This window comes from Anguilla rostrata, chromosome 6 (genome assembly GCF_018555375.3).
Source record: "Anguilla rostrata isolate EN2019 chromosome 6, ASM1855537v3, whole genome shotgun sequence".
NCBI classification, from domain to species: Eukaryota; Metazoa; Chordata; class Actinopteri; order Anguilliformes; family Anguillidae; genus Anguilla; species Anguilla rostrata.
In genome coordinates, this window is record NC_057938.1 from 19,418,931 (window position 1) to 19,441,771 (window position 22,841).

At 44.6% G+C, this 22,841-nt stretch overlaps 1 protein-coding gene across 2 annotated transcripts; it reads left to right on the plus strand.

Annotated features, from left to right (window-relative positions):
- The first annotated feature begins 3,029 nt into the window (after positions 1–3,029).
- septin2 (septin 2) lies at positions 3,030–19,750 on the plus strand. Of its 2 annotated transcripts, none has more exons than XM_064338875.1 (13): positions 3,030–3,188; positions 5,152–5,192; positions 5,980–6,094; positions 7,223–7,309; positions 7,878–8,001; positions 10,425–10,559; positions 11,093–11,210; positions 12,180–12,281; positions 12,883–13,028; positions 13,452–13,574; positions 16,749–16,809; positions 17,231–17,325; positions 18,359–19,750. In XM_064338875.1, the coding sequence occupies exons 2-12, from the start codon at positions 5,169–5,171 to the stop codon at positions 17,315–17,317; spliced, it is 1,122 nt and encodes a 373-aa protein (XP_064194945.1). In that variant the 5' UTR covers positions 3,030–3,188; positions 5,152–5,168; the 3' UTR covers positions 17,318–17,325; positions 18,359–19,750. The 2 variants fall into 2 exon arrangements, with proteins under 2 accessions (XP_064194945.1, XP_064194946.1); XM_064338876.1 differs by having other exon boundaries at positions 13,452–13,535.
- Positions 19,751–22,841: the final 3,091 nt, after the last annotated feature.

Sequence of the window (22,841 nt, forward strand, 5' to 3'; positions counted from 1 at the left end):
CTACAACATGTGGCATGTTTGAATATTTTTGACTTTATTATTTTGCATCACTTAATTATGAATTCAAATGAATTATCTATATCAAAACTACTAAAAATTTTACTTGTTTTTTATATATTCTATACAGTCCAGTGTATGCCACATTACACACAGTGGGATCTCTTATACTTGAGCTACCCTTGGCCTAGTCTTTTATATGCTAGTCATGTGCCAAAACCATGTAAAACACAACAAACCATGTCACATTTTTAGATGCCAAAAATACTTTTTCATATGGAAAAAATGGTCCAAGGCTGGATCATATATAGCTTACAGTACAGCCTACATGCTAGAAGTGGGCCAAAACCATGTAAAACACAACAAACCATGTCACATTTTTAGATGCCAAAAATACTTTTTCATATGGCAAAAATGGTCCAAGGCTGGGTCATATGTAGCTTACAGTACAGCCTACATGCTAGAAGTGGGCCAAAACCATGCCAGATTTAACACAATATTATATTCCAGAAGTGTGCCAAACTCCTGCAATGATAGCTCACCATACTGTCCACCAAAATAGTATGGATGCTGACCAACATGTAACACAAGCACAGCTTAACATATAAATGCCATAACAGTGCCAGAACCATGTCAAATCAGCTCACTGTATTATATACCAGACATTGTCTAAAGGCAAGCCACATAATTTTCCATATCATTCATACATACATGCATATCTTACCATAGCATTATTCGAGAAGTGTGCCAAAACCATGCCAAACATAGCTCACCATATCACCACTGTATCCATGCCCCATAACTTGCCACACATTAATGAATGCACCAATAGGCTCCATCTCTTTCCACTCACCTGGAAACAAAAATCAAATGTGTGTGTGTGTGTATATATATTCTGTCAAACTGTGGTTTAAGTTGTTTTCAACACTTACAGCTGGTTTTTGCAAGTATATTTACCTATGGTCAGCTAGTTCCCCACATTGCCCTCCACTACCAGCTTAGACCAGCCTCACACCAGCTTTGACAGCCAACCTGTTCTTAGCTTTTCAGCAAGGATGTTACCATTCATCCATACAATATATCATATACCAGAAGTGATCCAATGGCTTCAGTCTCAAATCCACCATAACCTACTCAGGATTAGAGTAGGTTGTGGTGGATTTTAATGCTCTGTGGGCCATTTTGGGGCTATTTTGGCACAAAGCGTTCCTCTGATTAGGTCAAATGTGTCAAGAGGTCTGTGCTTTCAGTTTTAATTTCCAATTGTTATAGCACCACCATGGCCATAGGCCCCATCATGGTATAGCTTGTACCTAAACCCGAGATTCCACTGGATTTTATCGCTGATTTTGCGAAATGGTGGGAGCTAACCTGACATCCACAGCAAACTTTTTTCGTCTCTGTGGCCTACATAAACAAGGTGTTATCAAGCCGCACGCATTTTTTGCTGCTAAAGGTCGCTGTGTAACTGCTAATTGTAATCATCGTGTCACGTTTAGTATAGTCACTTGTAAACTAAAAACAAAGTACTTACTGTTCTACATAATTATGACAGTATAGTATGTCGGAAACAAAAGGCATCAGAAGTGAACCTACCATAACATCATATCCGTGTTTTGCAATTGCTTTTACCATTCTAAACAAAAAAGTACTGGGATTGCAGGTATGTACAAACCGCATCTATTATTACCTAACAGCAACCGGAATTCTCTGCTGTGTGGAGATCCTGTGTCGTCAATTTGGTTGCTAGGAGAGTGACACAAACAGGTTCTATGTTGTTTTAATCAGTCACCACGAGGTGGAGGTGTTGCATATGAGATTTTATTGAGAAGGGAGGATAAGGATACTGTTCCCACAAAATCAAAATATGTTCTTCTTGTGGGAAGATATGACGTGAAAATCAAAATTTACCTTGAAAATGATACATTTGTACTTTGAACCCAATGTTTTAAGCATTCATTAGAAACTGTAAAAATTGTGAAACTGCTTGGCCTTTTGCTCCTGTTGCTTTGCTAACAGTTTCCACAGACAAGATGATAATAAGTCTGGTTATGGATTATCAATCGATTATCAAAACTTGGTAATACACTCAAAAAAACAACAGCAGTGCTTTATAAGTGCATCCACTTATTTATCAGCAATGAGGCACTATATATTGTATTTGCCACACATACTTTGCATGAAGCTTCCAGTTATGGTTGTATGGTATTTGAAATGAAATGAAATTCAAAGTAATGGTTGTTGCATTGTGGTTAGGTTGCACCTATAATTTTAATGAACAGGTAGATAAGTAGGTAATATATTATTTACTTTCTTGGTATCGACTGGATCTACACTGAAAACAAGCACACTCCCTGCACCTGTCTAGGGGCATGTCACAACTGGATGTTCAATTCAGCGCCATTTAATTTTTAAATGCTTCAGGGGACATTTTCCACTGCTTCAGGATCTGTCAAGTTTCTCAACAGTCATTAATGCCTCTCGGCTGATTTTTTAAAAACTGCTCACTGCTCCACATATAGATTGTGGGCCGATCAGTGGTTCATCCTTATTGGAGCCATTTGGCTACTCCAATGCTCTGACCTACAATGAATGAAATACGGCCTCCAATTGGTGGCTAGCCTCTTAATCGTTACTTTCCTCTGGGCTTCATCGACACATCACTGCCACCCAAATGAACCCAATAGCCCGTGGAATGGGTTTAAACTGATTAGCACTGTGAGATTGACCATGATGGTGTGTGCCCTGTTCAGCTGGGTTGCCAGATTTTGCTCTTTGGTTTGAATGTTGGGGGAGTTGTATGCAGCACCCTGCAGGTAAGGGCATTAGTGTCTGGATTTAGGCAAACTTCATATTTTATTGGGCTGTCATTGCAACTTAAGGATGTAACAGTGGCTGAAAAAGATGTGCAGAAATAAAACAAGTTACAAATAAAATGAAAAGGCAACGATATTATGTTTTCAAGTTAATTACTGTTATGATATCTATATATTCATTTTTCAAAGAAAATCTCCTAGAGAACGCAGTGCATTGTGGGCTGCAGTAGAGGACCGCCGGTGTGTATCCACTCAGTGAGCCTGAAAAGCGGGCAGTCCGTTGCTACTCCGGAATTTGTGGAATTTCGGGTTCTAAATTAGTCAGCGCAGACAATCGTCTGGGTGTTCCCAAGAAATACTGTAATCACCGATAAGGTAAGGTTTGAATGGATTCTTTTATTTGTCTGTTTTGCCGTTTATCCTGTAAAAACAACGCCAGAAATAACAGCTACTCTTTCGCTTTTCCGGGTGTACAGCCGTGCTCCACCGGCACACATAGCCTCGATCGATCTCATCTCGTTAGCACACTCAGTCATTAGCTAACGTTAGCTAGATGGGTGGTTAACTTAGGCTCCAACTATCGGAATTTTAGATAATTCTGATTATGTAAGTTACTTAGTTTGCTGTCTGTTTGTTTTGTGTATCTGGATATTGCAATGCATACCAAAAATAAAGGCAGGTCTGTTAGCTAATTTGTGTTATCTTTGTCGTGCTACACGAATTCGTTGTTACTAGCTAGGTAATTTGATGCGATGGTGGTACAGTAAGTTAGCGGGCTAACGGCGTTATGCAGCAACGTTAGGCAGGGCAAGCCTCTATTTTAAATGCAGTTTCTTCTTCATATTCTTTTGCCTTTCTGTCTACCGGCTTCCCAGTGTTAGCTAAATAGTCCAATCCATTTTAACCAGAAACAGCGTGGTTACATAGCTAGCTATATGTTTTATTGAAACTGCAGACTGGTTTAGTTAATGTAGTCTAACTTGATGGTGGCTGACGTTGGTTAGGTCTTGGTCCATAATCACGCTAACGTTTGCCAGTGAGTTTGCGGTGGGTAGATAACCTTAAGGTTGCTTCTTTTCAACTAGCTATGATAGCTAATGCAGGAAATGCCACGAGTTCACTTTTCTTCATTATTCGTCCACGCACCCCTGTATAATTGCTTATTCCCAAAAATAAATGCAAACTCATTTACCATTCAGCATCAGTCAAAGCGGTGTTTGATGATCCATAGAAACAGCGAGCCAATGTTAGGTTAATCTATCTAATAAATACGACCTGAGAGTTGCATATGCATCCTTGCCAACTAACTTAACTAGCTAGTTAGCGAGACCTTCTCGTTGAATACTATTAGCTACCGTGCTAGAATGTATTGTATCATCTCTGAGTAATATGTCATCTATATCTGATTGGCTCTTTTTCTCCGCTGGTTTATTCTTGTTCTGATCCATTCATTGTGACTTCAGCTAGTTAGATATTTTATGATTAAATAGCATTTTTTCAATTTATTATGACATATGTAATGGCAGGGGTTCATGACGCGGTCCTTTGTTATGTTTGGAAAGGGGAAAAATCAGAACGACTCTTTCCATTTGTGTAACAGATCATTTTTAAAATACGTTTGGTGGTGCACGATTGGATGCTTGCTCTCAAAAGGATGTGGTCAGACATGGCTGCTCTCTTGTCTGTCGGTGTACAACTTTCCACCGTTCCCCTTATATCCTAGCCTCATCCTTCCTGTCTGCAAACACCCTTGTTCCTGCTGTGCATGTGTTTTTGTCAGTCTTGTGATAGGGCATGAGTACAATGCTCTCTTTTTCCCCCCTCTAAGCTTAGGGATGCTGATCCTTCCTCTGCATTTGCAGCACGTTTCCAGTCTCCCAGGGTTTCACCAGAATACAATGTGTTTTACTGCATTCAGCAGACTGCTGTTGAGAAGTTTTGACTAAGACACTTCTTTTGTTTTAAAAAAAATATATATAGCTGCATTTTTAAAAGAAATTGCTTAAGCACAGACTGGTTTCATGGCACTGTTTGCACACAAGCAAAGAGAGGCTTTGAGATCCTGCCGGAAGGCTTCATAGGTTGTAATGACAGTTTTTTCTCTGTTTGTCTCATTGGGGAGGCATCAGTTCTGACATTTTGTGGTGAAGTAGACAGTCACATGTTGCTCTTTCTGTGTGCTGTGAGCAGACTTCCTGCTCTGAGCACCTTTCAGTATCTTTTCAATCTCAAACTGTCAACTGAATAAGTATCATTCTGTTAATGGGTGCTTACTGCACTGCCTGAGCTCTCTTTTCAGATATACTTTTCATACGTTTCTCTCCCCCCCCCCCCCCAGGTTTCTGAGTCCTCAACATGTCTCAAGCTGATAAACTGAAGGTAGGCCAAAGGTAGACCAGTGTTTCAGCGAATGGTGTTACTTTCACTTCTTAGTGGGATATTAGTATCGAAAAGCTTCAACAGGAACTAGTTGTGTGATACAGGTTCAATGTTGGTGAAAAGAACTTTGTAAACTGACAAAATAATCTTGATCAAAACATCTTTGATCAACAGTGCACATGTGGTAACATCTAGTAAATATGTAGGCCTAGATAATGGAATGCGAAATCTTGCATTCAAACAGTAAGCCTGTGCTTAGTCAGAGGAACAGCACTTAATAGAAATAATGTACGCCTATTCAGTGGGACAATAGGAAAGGAAATGTCGCTTCCAGCTGTACCAATAGTGCAACCCCTCCTTAGTTTTGGTGTTCCCTTTGAGATCAAAGTCTGCCAGCAGCAAATCTTGTTGCATTGCTATGTATACAGTCTTTGTCTTTCATGCTGGGTACAACTTGTATAACCCTTGAGCTGAATGCTCTCAATGGTGGAAGCTTATTTTGCAGCAGTGGGCAAATCGCTAATTGACTCATCTGCCCTTTATCGTTTTTTTCTTAATGGGTTTGTGTCAGTTTTTGTTATGTTGTTATTTATTCTGTATTTACACATTCTCACAGTGTCTAGATATAAAACCTTAGAGTTAAAATGTTCTGCATTTACGTAATACCCCCCTTTGGCTGTTTTTGTCTCAACTGTCAAACTGTTAAAACATGGAAATACAAATATTAATTGTCTAACGTCTCTCTCGTTGAATTGGTCTTATGGTTGTCTCTTGTTATGTTCCACAGCAGGGCCAGTTCACCAACCCAGAGACCCCTGGGTACGTGGGCTTTGCCAACCTCCCCAACCAGGTCCACCGCAAGTCTGTGAAAAAGGGCTTTGAGTTCACCCTGATGGTGGTGGGTGAGTTCTCACCGCCTCTCGCGTTAACACAAGTTTTAATGTTCACGTAGTTCCCTTTTCGCCAGATGCCACAAGTCTGAGTTCCTGATAATGGCCACCATAAAAATAAGTCAGCTAGATAACACACTTTATCATTAAGTAAGTGGGGTTCATTTGCCTTGCAAGGGGAATGCTCGCAGTTTAAGATGGAATGCCATTGCTGTGGCCAGCAGAGGAATGAAAACGTTTGCATGTCCTTTGGACCCATTGTGTCTTCCGAAAGCATAGAGCTGAAGTCTCTTCTAACTAAGAACAGGCCACACATAAATAATTAACGTAGAAAGATTCTTCAAACTCAGCCCACCCCACCTCCCAAGCCCAAAATCGCAACCAAATTAAACAAAGCAACGTGCTGGCTGTCGAGCGACCGGTTCTTTTAAGAGCCGCGGAAGAGGCGCGCGAGCCAGCGGCGTGTTTCGGGCTTCGTGTTTGTCCGGTCACAGCTGGGTTATTTCTGTGAGCGCAGCTGCGGCCGGCCGCTCCGTACGCTGCCGCCGGGGCCGTCGCGTAAAATGGGCTCGGCTCCCGAGAGGATCCGCGAGGGTGGGGGAGGGGCCGCTCTCACAAAATAGCTCTCTTGCGCAGTCGTTCCTCTGCCTCTGGCCGCGTGTGTCACTGTGGAATGCGGCCGTCTGCCTCGGTCGGTAGCTCTGGTCTGCCTCGACTGCCGTTCTTCTTTTGCTCCTTTCAATATCGTGAGAAAACAGGCCTTTGAATTGAGCGGGCAGAGCAAATTTCTCTAACAAAACGGAAACGATAATTATAATTTTGCCAGTAGTCATACCTAACCCAGGAGTTCCGAAAGGTTTACCTAAAAACCCACTTTGAAATGTAATTTAAATGAAATAGTGTCATTAAAGCCTGAGCGCAAATGTTCAGCATTACTCACTAAAGCATTAGGCTGGTTTTCACCTAATTAGCAGTTCTGGGAAACTGTAATTACACAGGCCTGCGTGTAATTCGAAATTAAATCATAGGGAAATGGCAGGCTCGTTGCATGTTATCAAATTGCAGTGGCTGGTTTCGGTTGGGAGATGAAGAGAAAGACTTCTGTTTTTTCTGAACCTGCTTTCGCGTTTCTCTTCACAGGTGAGTCTGGTTTGGGGAAGTCCACCCTGATCAACAGCCTGTTCCTTACAGACCTCTACCCTGAGCGAGTAATCCCAGGAGCAGCAGGTAACTGAATTGTGTCCCGTCGAGTTTCCCCAGTCATCTCATAGCTGCCTTCTTGCTTTTCGTGTGAGTCTGCATTTTTCAGGTGAACATAGATGGCATGTTTTTTGGGAGCTAAGAAGTTGAGACTTCCCTTGAACACTTTAATTTTGTGAAACTCTATCTGCCTACCAGTGTGGATTGTAAAAGTGTTGAACCTGTACTACTGGATGCCTTTGTCTCTATGTGCCCAGTGGTTAAACACTAGCCTACATCCATTTATCCTACTAGCAGCACGCTAGTTAATGTATGTAAAATTGGTTCAACATAATGTGTTAAAAATGTACATTTGTAAGATTTATATCTGAATAGGACATTTGGTGTTTCATAATGGATGAGTCACGGAAAGCACGGTCACGGTGACTTGTTTGGTGGTTCAGTGGCCCAGAAAACTTGAGAGCTGTTATGTAACTGAAGTTAGTGGCTGATGTGAGATCAGCCCTTAGGCAGTTTTCAGGACTGGGGTGAAGAAAAACGATAAAAAAGTGGAGAAGTCGTCAGTTTCGCCTCTCTTTTCTCCCGCCGCCCGCAGAGAAGATCGAGCGCACCGTGCAGATCGAGGCGTCCACCGTGGAGATCGAGGAGCGGGGGGTGAAGCTGCGGCTGACCGTGGTGGACACGCCCGGATACGGAGACGCCATCAACAGCCAGGACTGGTACTGCCCGCCCCGCGCGCTCGTACCCCAAAGCTCGCCCGCAGAGCTAGCGCTCTTCACCACCGAATGACCTCTGCAAGCTTCTCAAGCTCAGAATGTAACGCGCCGTCTGACACAGCCAAATTAGCACAGAGAACTAGTGGAGATTCATGATCCTGAAATGGCTGTGGATAAGAATATATTTAGTGGGAACCTGAGTGATTACATCACTAAAGGTCTTTGCCACACTCGTTGGCAGCTTGGGTATGACCAGGGGCCTCCAGCAGTGGGGTACAGTTGGCTTCATTCCTCTCTGGGATAGTCCTGGATTATGGTGGCCAGCCGTTGGAGACAAATTTTTAGCGGGGAAAAAAAAAAGTGTTTAAATGAATTGCCCTGGTCAGCATAAAGGCCAAAAAAGGTCTGTTTCTTGCTGTGAACATAATGTAATGTCACCCGATCTTTCAAAACTAACATGGTTTACTGTGACATGCACAGAGGTAGTGAAGCATGCATCACGTGCTGTCAATTGAAAAAATGCGTACAGGGAAGTTTGAGGGAAGTTCATCCTTATTTAAGCTGGTATGTTTGGTGGTCGTGCTGTTACTGGCCAAAGGTATGTTTCTGCCATCCCGTCTTCTAGCTCACAAGTCGGCACCCCTCACACTTAAATTTACCACTGAAAGCCACCGGCCAAATACACTGTGGAGAGGCCTAAATTAATCATATATGACTTGAATCAAATATTTAACGGTCTGGTTACAGTTAAAAGAAAGACGAGTACAAAAAGCATTCTGAAGTCTTTTGAATTGTGGTCTGTGATCTGAAGCACTGAAAAATGGGGGGAGCAGTGTAGAAAATATATTCATTACATTTTTATGACAAAAGATGATTTCATAAACTTCTACATAGCATTTCCCCGACCACAAATGAGTGAGAATGTGGAGCATTCCTAAGCTAGCGAATGACACGTAGCTGTGCTGGTTTTGCAAGTAGTGTCTGGTTAAAGAAAAGTGGGGTAGAAACACCCCATGCATTCGATATGTATATGTAAGTACAGCTGTGGCAGATCATTTAACATAGAGTAATTTAAATATGGATTACCTTTGTAATTTGTTTATAGAAAGTTTGTTTGAAATGTATTTGTGTTACTACACGAGAATTCTATTTGTTTGTGTTTTCGTTGGTGTCACAGGAACTGTCTTAACTGGAACGACTGCTCCTGTCGGAAAGTTAAGCAAAATGACACAAATGAGCAGTAGCATAATCGTTATTTCAGCTTCCTTTTTGGACGAAAAGTTATATACGAAAGAGGGGGGGGGGGATTGTAAGCATTACATGTCACAGCTGGCATGTTGCAGCTGACCCGCTGACCCTGAAAGGAAGGGGGTCAAGCGTGCGGAAACAGGACAAAACCAGACCGAGCCGCTCTGGGTAAGAGCGTCCGCTAAACGAACGTAAATGAGTTCAAAAGGCCTGGAGCTAGCAGAGTACGGGCTGCCCGTCTCTGAGCTCGGCCTGCGAGTACGAGGCACTAGAGCTTCTGAACCGAGCCCGAGCCGCTTCCTGCTGAGTGTGGGAGAGGGCTGGATGAACGGCAGGAAGTACCAGTGACCTTCTGCAGGCTGGGCCCCTCCCCCCTCCCTTTGGGCCCCCAGGTCCTCACTACGAGTGGGAATTGCCGACTAGAACAGAGCCCGGCGCTAGGAATCCCGGAAATCTGGCTTGGTTCACAGTGTATTAGACTGTGGTGTGCGCAGTATTACAGTCCATCTTTTACAGATTTAACAGAGTTCAGTTACAACGCTTTCTGTGCAGTCGTGTTTTTACAAAGAGTGCGATAAATGCCGCTTGTTCTCAGAACGCTACGGTATCCCCTCCCTTGAGATTAGCTGAATAAAGACCCCGCCACCAGCCAACAATGCACTTAAGGGCAGAGCCGCTTCCGCCCCTCAGTCCGCCATCTCGCCAACGCCTGCTCAGCCCGTGAGCTGGGAAACGTCATTGTCTGGCCCAGCTCCCCTCTCTCACAGAGAGCACTGCAGAGAGTCTCTCCCGCGATAGTAAATCGACAGACTCTACTTCCTGTTCACACGTAGGCTGCAATACTCATTTGCATACCAACGTGTGTATTAGCAGAGTTTTTTCATCCCTACCCCTAGAGAGCCAAGAGCTTGTCGTGGCCCAGGTTCGTTTCCGTACTGTGTGTGAACTTGAGCGTTAAGAGCAGGAAGGGGAAGTCATAACTCGCCGCGCGTGTGGTGCCGCGGTACAGTCTACACAGGAAGCGGCTGCAATTGAGCCGAAAATGAGGACTGGCAAATTTGTGCCCTCCCCTCTCGGTCGTTTCCGGTCGAACGCTGCGTTTCTGTAAAGCGGGTCTCCCACAGGGGTGCGGTCGCTGGGGTTTGACCGTTCCACTATCCCCCCCCCCCCCCCCACAGCTTCAGCACCATCATCGCCTACATCGACGACCAGTTTGAGCGCTACCTCCACGACGAGAGCGGGCTGAACCGCCGCCACATCGTGGACAACAGGGTGCACTGCTGCTTCTACTTCATCTCCCCGCTGGGACACGGGTGAGTCGGGCGCTGGCGCCCCCTGGTGGCCACCTTCTGAAAAACAGCTTGCTTTTTCTCAGATTCATCATGAGGTCCCTAGAGCCCACAGTACATTTATTGAGAAAACATTATTTTCTCTGACTCATCCATATAAATATGTAGACTAACATGTTCAGATAAGGAATTAGAATGGCTCCACTGTATGCCAAAACAACTGACCCAGAGTTTTAAAATAAGGAATCTCACTTGCACCACATCTTAATCAAAACTTGACCTTTTTGAAATTATGGTGCATTTTTACATACAGATACAGTTGATATATTCTGACTAAGTCATCTATCCCTGCATGTAATGGTGAAAAAATATTCCTGCTTAACTTTATTCTTTGTCTGACTATTTTGTGTCCAAAGAGCAGGATTGTCACTGATAGAGGAATTGAGAATACTCACTTGGAAATGTGAACATGATGAATAGATAATTTGTGCAGTGACATGTACTTTATGAGCTCCTTCGCAATGGCCCATGCTGACTCTGTGATCTCTGCTCTGTAGCCTGAAGCCCCTGGACGTCCAGTTCATGAAGGCCATCCACAACAAAGTGAACGTGGTCCCCGTCATCGCCAAAGCAGACACGCTCACGCTGAGGGAGAGAGAGAGGCTGAAGCGCAGGGTACTGCTGTCTCCCTCCACCCTTCTGTGTGTCTCCACTCTGTCTCTAGCTCTTGTTCTCACACTGTGTGCCAGTACGGAGCTCCACTCTGTATCAGCACAGAGCTCTACTGTGTAGCTCTCATTCTCCCTTTGTGTGCCAGCACAGAGCTTCCCTCCGTATTAGCACAGAGCTCTACTGTGTAGCCCTCATTCTCCCTTTGTGTGCCAGCACAGAGCTTCCCTCCGTATTAGCACAGAGCTCTACTGTGTCAGCACAGAGCTCCATGCAGTAGCTCTCATTCTCCCTCTGTGTGCCAACACAGAGCTCCACTCCGTATCTGCACAAAGCTCTACTGTGTCAGCACAGAGCTCCATGCTGTAGCTGTCATTCTCCCTCTGTGTGGCAGCACAGATCTCCACTCCGTATCCGTACAAAGCTCTACTGTGTCAGCACAGAGCTCTTCTGTATCAGCACAGAGCTCTACTGTGTCAGCACAGAGCTCCATGCTGTAGCTCTCATTCTCCCTCTGTGTTTCAGCACAGCGCTCTACTGTGTAGCTCTCATTCTCCCTCTGTGTTTCAGCACAGAGCTCTACTGTGTAGCTCTCATTCTCCCTCTGTGTATCAGCACAGAGCTCTACTGTGTAGCCCTCATTCTCCCTCTGTGTAGCAGCACAGAGCTCAGCTGTGTAGCCCTTATTCTCCAGTGAGGCAGAAGGAGTATTCTCTGCACTGCCGCGCAGATGAAAGCTTGTGAATCAGCCCGTCTGCGATCAAAGCAAATCACACACATCAAGAGTTTATTTTTATTCCACAAGCTCATTGTGGGAAAGAGAATTTGCTTGGGATTTTCAGCACAAGAATGTGTGAAACAATTTGCTGTGCAATGTAAAAAAGATCTATGTGCATGGGTAAGGTTGCCTTGGATTTACTTACAGGGGTTCGGTGACAGTGAGGTAACCTGTTTTTTTCCTCCTCCTTTTTTTAGATTTTGGATGAGATCGACGAGCACGGCATCAAAATCTACCATCTTCCTGACGCGGAGTCCGACGAGGACGAGGACTTCAAGGAGCAGACCCGGATTCTGAAGGTGACCCCTCCCCCCCGGGCCGCCCTATCGCACGGCCGCGCTCGGCAGAGCCCGCCTCTCGTTGAGATGCATGACCCACGCACGCATCAGCAGGCTGATGATTTAGCAGAGCGGTTCACTGTGACTACTGCTGTGCATGTAACGTATGTAACGCATACATCAGGTTACTTTGTACGGGTTTCATCTTAGGATCCACCTTCCACAGCCCACTAGAGTTTGGAAATAAGGGTGAGATGATTAATCTCGGTCATGAACTGTTTTAGCTGATTAATTGGGTGCTGAGTTAGAACCGAATCAGCACAGCGGTCTTTAGGACCAGTGATGGCCACCCCTGGGCTAGATGAACGCTGAAGGAACACACAGCTCTGTCAGACATTGGAGCAAATTAACTAAGGTTACCTTCCTCAGGGGTGCTGTGACTGAGCTGGCAGGCCTCCGTTTTAAAGTTCACAGTCCAGTTCCCTGACAGCGCCAGGGCCCCGTGAGCCAGCATTGAGTCGGCTCACGTCGAACGAGCCAAAGTCTTGAGATACAAAGTGTGGAGCTCTTGTGCCGCGAGCGTGCCCGCGTGACCGTGACCCTCCGCTTTCCCCCCCCCCAGACCAGCATCCCGTTCGCGGTGGTGGGGTCCAACCAGCAGATCGAGGCCAAGGGGAAGAAGGTGCGAGGCCGCCTGTACCCCTGGGGCGTGGTGGAGGTGGAGAACCCCGAGCACAACGACTTCCTCAAGCTGCGCACCATGCTCATGTGAGTGACGTCCGGGCCGAGCCGCCCGCCGCCGCCGCCGCTCGCGTAGGATTCGTAATAGGAGTTCAGGAAGGTTTCTGTTAGCGTTAGCGCTCTCTCGCGATGTGTTTTTCTTCACCCTGCTCTAAACCGATCCGCTGTCACTGCTCTGTGGAGATATTTTTGTAGCAGCAGTCACAAATCTGTGGACAGGGTTCACAAATCTGTAGAACAAATTCACGTTCTATATTTAGTCCATATTCAATCAGTGTCTTACACTAGCCAGTGTGACGCAGCACAAAGCTAAGATGGTTCGTATATCATTATCGTATATCTCCTGAGGGAGGCAACCCTGGGCCTGGGTTTGAACTTTACATGGGATCCAGTCAGTGTGTTGTTCGATGTAATGTTTTGACTGACTCATGACTCTGTCCCCCCCTCCAGTACCCACATGCAGGACCTGCAGGAGGTGACCCAGGACCTGCACTACGAGAACTTCCGCTCGGAGCGCCTCAAACGGGGCGGCAGGTTGTCCTCACATGGTTACATTCTGCCTCTGTCTCCTGCGTACGTACCTGTCTGCTTTTCTGCCTTTTCTGCCCCTCCCGACCTCCCTGGGCCCCCGGCGCTGAAATGTACGGCGTAGAGTATCAAAATCCCCTCCAGAGCAGCAGTCTCAAACTCCGGTCCTGGAAGGTTGCACTGTCTCCAGGTTTTTGTGGTTCCCTTTCAGTCTGAAGCCAATCGTGACTTAAATTAAGCATTTGGGTCCAGGAGCACACTAAGTTCAGCAGACACTGCAGCCTTCCATATTTCAGTTTGAGATCCCTGCTCTGGAGAGCATCAAAATATATTTTCAGTGCAGTATAACGAATCATAACATCCTTCAAATTCAGTGTAGAGAACCAAAATTGTATTCAAATAGAGTACTGGGAATATTGCTTTTGTCAAATACAGTACAGAGAATCGGGACTCGCATCCAGTACGGAGAATCTGATTACTATTGAAATACAAAATGATTTTTTGATTTTTCAGTGACAGTGCATCTTAATCTTATCTTAATCTTTATTACTATTTAGGTACAATGTAAAGAGTCAAAATGGCTGGCAGATACAGGAAAGATTCAAAGCTCTCTCTAGATTCAGTATAAAGAATAAAAACAGCATTCAAAATGGTACAAATAACAAAGTCTTAAAATACAGTAAGGATTAAAATTACCCTTCAAGCACAGAATAGATTCAAACCTTCTCATACAGTGCATGGGATTTTTTAGTCCTTTCAAAATATTGTACACAAGACTGTACAAGTCTGAAATAATGTCCAAAAAAGAAAACCAAGTCATATTTATTATGCTGTTGAACCAGTTCTAATTCTGGGAAAATGTCTGCTTTGTGCATTTTGGAAGAAGATTTAATTTTTGAAGTGCTAAACCTCCTGTTTGATGTGGCAGCTGGTCAAGTACTTTGTGGTCGAGGATCTGAGGCCTACTGAATCTGTTCCATCGCAGTTGTCGTAGCAGCCAGACGTTTTCAAAACATTAAGCAACACACAGCATCTCATCAAACAGGCTTCATATTGGTTTAATTACCGAACACTTTATGGAGCTCCGTGTATGGAAGTTAGGATTATGAAGCTGTAGGAAGTTCCACATATATTAGTTAGGATTACAAAGGCTGGAGGTCAGCATAGGAATTTAGAATTAAGAAGCTGTATGGAGCTCCGCATATGGAAGTTTGGATTATGACCCTGAATGGAACTCCATATATCGAAATTAGGGTTGCGAAGATATATGGAGCTCCATACATAGAAGTTAGGATTATGAAGCTGCATGGAGGTCCATACGTGGTAGTTAGGATTATGAAGATGCATGGAGGTCCATACATGGAAGTTAGGATTATGAAGCTGCATGGAGGTCCATACGTGGTAGTTAGGATTATGAAGCTGTATGGAGCTTAATGCTTGTAAATTAGGATTATGAAACTGTATGGAGCTTCTTGCATGGAAATGAGGATTATGAAGCTCTGGAGCTCCATGCATGGAAATTAGGATTATGAAGCTGTATAGAGTTCCCCGTATGGAGGCTATGGTTGCGAAGGCATATCTGTACAGAGCAGTGCTGACAGGAGGGTCATCCTGTCCTTAGTCCCCGCGAGCCTGTGAACTGGCTCAGTGCGGCGGCGAGCAACAAAGCGGCCTCTCATAGCAGCTGATCCGATTCATGCCGCTCCCTGTCTTAGCCTCAGAGATCCCGTGATAAGCTGCGAGAGACTACACAGATTCTCTGATGCTGCAGAGCCTTCGGGGCAGACCACTCCACTCATGTAAGTCACATCTAAATAATGGGCCTGCAGTTGAGAGCCTTCTCCTAGGAAACCAGCGTTAACTGGATGTCGTTATTTTGGGAACCGTCTGGGGAGTCTGGTTTGTGAGTTCATCCCGAAGGCTTCAGGGTGCAGGGGTCTGTTATTATAAGAATAACTGGGCGGCAGTGTAGTGTGGTGGTTAGAGAACTGGGTTCATTTGCCAGGGAGGACACCGCTGTTGTACCCTTGAGCAAGCTGGTTAGCCAGAATTGCTTCTGTATATATCCAGCTGTGAATGTGGATGCTGTGTATGAAGTTGTGCTGGTCACTCGGGATAAGAGCATCTGCTAAATGCCTGCAAAATGAAATATAAATAGTAAGTAATACTAAAGTGTATATATTTTGCTTGTTCACATCAGGTAATGTTTTATCATTGGATACACCTGTCAGGCAACATGTGCATGCTTCCCCCAGGTGCAGACAGCCTATTGCACATTGGCAATTTGTTGCATTAAACGGAAACAGGTCCTGAATTTTAATGTTATTTCTTAGCCGTAGACTCCCATTTTTCCGAATCTCTCAAGATTTTGGTCCCAGGAGTCTGACCCTATAATTCATTTGTAAATCCTCGACTGTAAACAAAGAAACACTGTCCATAACAGCAGTGTCTTTTCCAAAAATTTCTCACAAGAATCTGCAGGGTATGATTCATGTTTGTTACATTGCGTTTCCCAGGCAACGCTGAAGCCCTTGAGGGAGTTTGCGTGAACGTCCTTGCCTATTTTTAATCCCTCGTGTATGCCAGTCCATATAAATCACCAGGTCCGTGCCAGCCCGGCAGGGAGGCCATCTTGCCGCTGCTCCCTCGGGCGGTAATGGGCGGTTCCCTCTCAGTGAAGCGCTGGCCCGTGATGGGCCAAGAGCCTGGGAGGGGGGAGGTACCGCTTAAGAGCTCCTTCGGAGCTCCGCCCCTCTGCCTGCCACTGCACTGCTGCTTGCTTCTTCTGCACCTCTCTGCACCTGCCTCCTCTTCCTCACTTTGCACTCACGCTCTCCTCTCTTCTAAATATACATGTCTTTTTCTCCCGTCCTCCTCTTTGAACCGCAGCGCAACACATCAGCATCAGTGCTATCGTAGACGCATAGATTCTAATGCCTGTAGAGCCCCTGTTGCATCTAAAATGTCACCAGTGCCAGCTGAACACCATTATCATTATTATAAAACATGGTTATGCTATTTGTGTATCAATTTGTAGTTGAAAACGAATGTGTGCTTCCTACAAATGTCACACTGTGGCGTTAGGCTCTGAATGGGCCTCCTGATGATTACTGAGGCCGCTCGACCTCTGACCGTGAATAATGCGGTCAATGAGCCGAGGGACCGCGGCGGCGCCCCCCGGCCTCGACCAGGACCTCACCATCGCTCTGCTCGTTTCAGGAAGGGACCGGAGCCGGAGGAGATGGACAAGGACATTATCCTCCAGGAGAAGGAGGCTGAGGTATGGCCGCCATCACGTCCATTGCCTCATGAAACGGCCAACGTTCTTGAATGGGAGAACTTGTCGAGGTCTTGATTGAAGGCCGTGTTCAGTTGAATCTAGTTTTTTAGCGCTGGGCAAGAACATATTTTTTAACCCACATTGGGCCCTTTTGGAGAACATTTGACGCTCCTGTTGTGGACATTTTCAATATGTTCGCACAGACTACAGTTAGTATGTGTAGGCAACCCTTGTCCTTCTCCCTTATTTTCTGCATTGGAGTGGGTGACCTGCACTGTCTACACTACACTACACTTAATCCAGCCTATTGTTGGGTCGTAGACGAAATGCGTCCAATCACATGCTGGGTTTACGGTTATGGGCGGGGTCGGTGCCCCCACCCCTTTTCCCTGCCTGACTCTGTGCCGTCTCTCCCCCTCAGCTGCGACGCATGCAGGAGATGATCGCCAAGATGCAGGCGCAGATGCAAAAGCAGGGAGACGGAGAGGGAGACAGTCAGCAAATGTGAAGAGAACGGTGGGTATGACTCTGCACAGCATCCCGCTCTGTAAGGTCTAATAAACCTGCTCTCTGTCTGCTGGGCTGTCCTCTGCTTTACCCATAGAGCATTGCTTCACGGTAGTGTTGATTTCCAAATATCCACTTGTATCCATTCTTTAATGTAGTGCGCATCCATTGCTAAAAATCCACATTTCCTGTAGCAGAGTAGAACTTGTTTCTGTTTCACTGACAGACATCCTCTACCAGGCTACTGTTTTTGTCAAGACGTTAAGAGGCTTCTGAGACTGTTCTCTTGGAAAAAGTAATTAGTATAATAGTGTTATAATATTATAATGGTAAATTTCGCCTGTGTTCTATCTGAGCTATTAAAGTGCTGGTGAGTTTGTATTCACCCAGTGAACCCCAGGGGAAGCATTTAATTGGATGTACGAAGCCAAGACGCACAAATAGAGCCCCAAGTCGCACGTAAGTGGTAGCTATGCTGAGTTTTAATCTTCCAGCTTCGATATTTCACCGACGAGTGTGAATTGCACTCTCCCAATAGCAAAGCCTTGCTGCGAGCTTTGCGTCAACACAAGGTAATGTGTTAGCGCGGCCCTGTGAATGCGATTCGGCCATGTGAAAGGAGCCGGTATGGCTCTGGTGTGCCCTTGCTATTTTCGGTCATTGCTTGTGGTGACAAATGCAATCCAGCTTAGGCTACACAAAGCTCCTAGCAGGTTCTGAGTGCATCTTCTGAAACCGAATCGAAATTGATCCAAACTACTAGAAAACACTATTCGCTCAGCACTAACAGCACACGGTGTTTTTACTCGACTTCATTTTCAGTCAAGCTCTCAAAGCAGTTGATCGATTAACGCTCCTTGTTTGTTTCTCAGGTCTAAATCGATTGCTCGTTACGCAATGAAAACAAAAACCAGCCAATCCCGTGGCTCTCTGGGGCCAGGTCTTTAGGAACATTGGGTTAAAAAAACACCCCGTGCTTTCTGCAGTGCAGACAGTCTAATTGAGTGTTTTCTAACCCCCCCCCCACCTCTCCCCCCCCCAGGTCTTCGACTTCCGTGACGGCCAAGCCAGGGAGAGCGAGACGCGCTGGGAGGGGCCGCTCCTCGTCCGCTGCCAGTGCTGCCTGCCAGAATTTCTGTTATTCCACTCCTCTTAGCGACTCGCCTTTTTATAAGCAGTATTGTCTCACCTTTTTATATTCGCACACGTCGTCGCTACTATGTTAACTTGTGCTATTATATCGTGCTAAGCCAGTTATCGATATGAACCCCCCCCCCCTCCAGCGAGAGGTGCATGCTGTGTTACAAAGAGCCATTTTGTGTTTATTTTTTTCTTTTTTTGTCTTATAAATTTAAGAAAGCCAAATGCTGCTGCCGTTCTTTCGTCAGTGGAACCCTGCACTCCAGAGCTCGCTGTTCAGCTGTGTGCTGTGCCAGCGCTGCTGGTCCCAGTGCCTAAATGTCTTGCGTTTCCATTGGGGCTTGTGGCGGTTTTGAGCAGCGGGATTGGCTCACACGGGGACTTTTTACAGCGGTTTGTTGTTCTTTGCTTCGCATCTGGACGCAGGATAGTCCAGTGAAGGTCACCAGCAGCTTTTTCAGTAGGATGCAGGACCCCAAGCCAGATCGCTAAACCGCTAACTTCATTGAGTGGTGGGTACAAAAAGATATTTGTACATGTTAGGTATACGTTGTACCAGCATGTAGTTGTGCATGATGGTACAATAATATGCTCAAAATCCATATACCAAAAAAATAGGACTTGAAGCTTAATGTGCTGTCACTCGAATTCAGCACAAATGATGTTTTCAATGGCTGGTTTACCTTACTAACATGTTAGGTGTGTCTTTTTGACTATGCAACATCAAAGCAGTTTTAATTGCCACCACAACTAAGGGCTGTTTGTCATTTTATATGTATAACGCATAACACATTCCTAGAAAAACTGGTCTGCATTATAAATTATTCTTTTTTCTGGTTACATTTTAGTTACAGGGCATTTTTGCAGGATTCTTTTTTTATTTCTAAGAATCAGTTTCTGGATACCACAGTGCTGTCCTCTTCCAGTTTGGAGCCCGACTGTTTTGTGTCAAAATGGCTGATATTTACACTGTGAGTTCTGTCCGTGACCCTTGACCCTTGATCAATGAAGGAGATGTAGCCACACCTTTTACCCAGAGATATGCTTGTTTCCGATGTCTGTGCCACCTGGGAAATGTAGGTCTTCCACAACGCGTGTGGGTCATTTGTAGTTATGGGAGGGGTTGCCATAGACTGGGACTTATCAGGTCACATCTCCCCAGGCACACCCCCACCTCTGTCGATTTGGATAACATTCCGTCATCTCCATTTTCAGTGATTTTAAATCCTTCAGTGATGGAAAATAATCCTTATTGAATACTGTCTTATTGTAATAAAATTTCTATTAAACCCTTGTTCTCTTGGTTTTGATTGTTGCAGATGAATCTATTCTCATCCATTTTCTATGTCCGTAAAAGGTCGTTTTGCAATCTTTCAGCATAATGGCATTACGGTATATACGTTTTTGTTTTTAATTATGTGTAGAATATACTCCTGTAGTGGAAATACAAGACCATGTAAGTAAACGTCTGGTGCTGCTGGCTTGATGGGCAACACTGCAAGCATGCCCCAGCCCACTCTGCTGTCCAGACATTGGCATCTACCTTCCTAAACTCCATGATTCAACTTGTCCATTTATCAGTGCTCTGTGTCCCAGAACCACCTCCCTCTATACCTGCTCTTCCAGACTAAACAGCAGGGTCAGCTGAGCTCACATAACAGCTCTATGGTCCTGATTTACCCCTCCCAGACATCTTTAATAGTAGGATTGACTGAATAGGTTAAGTTCTGAGCCTGTACTTATAGTAAAGATTGAGAGTGTGTCTGATGCCCATACATGCATTGGAAAATTATTCCGTAAGACAGGACCTCTGTAAGAGAAGGCTCTACTTCCCCATTGGAATTTTAGATATACTTGGAATTTTCAAAAAGCCAGCATCTTTGACAAACTGATCTGTTGGCAAGGAGGCATCCTATGACAGTGCCATGTTGAAAGTCACTGTGATTTTCAGTACGACTCGTACTACTGCCAGTGTTTGTCAATGGAGATTGCATGGCTGTATGCTTCATGTTGAGCACCTGTTAGCACTGGGTGTTGCTGAAATTGGCAAAAACACTAATTATAAGGGGTACATATATACAGTGTTTTTTTTTTCTCACAAATCCAGTACAAAAATGTAGAATTTCTTCTTTGGGTACTAGTCCACAAGTTACTTTAGGGGGTGTTGGAGGGGTGGAGTTGCATGCACTTAATAATAATCCTCAAAGGGTTTAGACTTTTCTACACATTAATTCTATATTCTTATAGAGTTGGGCACCACAGATCGATGTTTCAGCCATTACTTTATGAAGAGGTATATCAGCTGGCTCTTTCAACAGTCACACCCAAAATGTCAAGCTATTTGTCTGGCTCTAATGATTTAAGGAGTGCACTGTGAATCAAAATGATTCAAACTGTGTCAACATCCTTTTGCACAAACATATCTGCTCACATATTGCAATGTCACAAATGAAGGTTATGTGAGATCATTTAACCTAGACACCCAGAGGGGAAAATATAGCACTATGAATGTGCCCACCCAAAAGAGCATGAGATGGTACAAATTGGCAGGTCAGTGCTTCTAAAACACCTAAACATTTCCAAAATACTGCTTTTTAGACAGAATGAATCAAAGGAAATTACAAGAGATGAAAAATAATATTCTCTTGATAGCAAACAGCATAGCCGACAACAATGCTTCACAATTTGTGGAACACAGCATGCACATTTTACCATATAGTACTGTAAAGGAAGGCAATGGGAAAAGGAACATTTCAGAGACAGCCCTACAATCTTACAAAAGTGCTACAAATGCTATGAACTTACCTCAGCGCGCGGCATATCCTCATGAGCAACACAGGAATTTTGTTTCACGTAGATATCTGGCCAGCCCACTGTACCATGCCTCAGGTGTCCCCGTTTGACAGCGTAGAGCTCTCACCAGTTCACCATCGGCTGAGCATCGAATGGTTTCAACTGTACGATCTGTGCTGTCTGTATCACCTCTCTGTTCTGTTTTTTTTCCAGTGCTATCTCTGTCATATTTATCTGCCTGTCTCCCTGTCAACAGCTTTTTATTTTCGCTTTGTTTTCCTTTTTTAATCCTATCAATCCTGAGGGTTGAGACAGGTGGGAATGCTGAGCTATGGAACAGTTTGGGAATGAAGAGGCGCAGCAGCAAAAATGACACAGCGTAGAAATATTTCTCTTTTGTTGCCATGGATTTTGAATGTTTTTTTTCCAGCTGTTTGCTGTGCTTTCTATTATATATGTGCTGTCAGAATAAAATATAGTTAGGCCCCACATCCACTTTGCGAAAGTCAACTTCAAGACGAGGTATAGCTAGCATTTTAGTGAAGTTGAAATTGTTTACATTAACTCCAGTCTTCATTTGGGGATTATCTCTTCCAGCTCGACGTTCACGGTGGATTTGGAAAGTATGTTTATATTTTGACCGTTTTATGAAGTGCTAATATATTTTCCCTCTGCTGTGAATGATCATAAATCCAAATACTCAAGGAACAAAGCAGCCGGACTCTAATTTTGTGTCTGTTATAGACTTTGGCCACTAGAGGGCATAAAAGCCAAATTAATTTTATCAGCAAAGTGTGCAGCATTGAGGAGCGGAATCGCTGAGCTTGCCTCAGACTACTGTTCTGCTCTGAAGCCCGTACAAGTGATCCTACAGCTGGGAGAATATTCAGAAAATGGAACTCCAATAGCTACTGAGGATAGGCTTATCAGGACAGAGGCAAGGAGTAGTGATGGTCTGAACTGAAATGTCAATCTAATTCCAGGATTTCAGGCAGTAATTATTACACAGTGACCAAGACAGGGCAGGTACAGGCAAAACCAGGCATCGTGGACCAGGCTGGCCCTGGTTTTTGGTCAATTTAATTAGAGTACTGGATTAAAGTTCTTTATTGGATTAAAGTTCAAATTACCTCTGAACCTGGATCATATTCTCATGCAAAAGGACAGCGCACACAATATGAACACTCTATATTTAGAGTGATTCAATAATGAGCTGTAGCCATGACAGTTTATGCAATGCAGTTCTAATTAATCTCAGTCAGGCTTATTTGAAAGAGTATGTGGAAACACACACACTGAACTTGGATCACATCCTTATCTAGACTAGCACCTGCAAATGTGCTATGTCTTATCTAGACATTGTGACCTCTCAGCTGATATTGCACTACAATGAACTCTAGTGTTGCCACACTGTTGGTGTAATACCAGACATTTTATGAGGATGTTCCAAAAAGGATTTGTGTCTTATCGTTTGTAGGTGTCAACAGATATAGTGGCAGTGTAGTATAATGGGTAAAGAGTTGAGCTTGTAACCTGAAGGTTGCAGGTTTGATTCCCCAGTAGGACACTGCCATTGTACCCTTGAGCGAGAT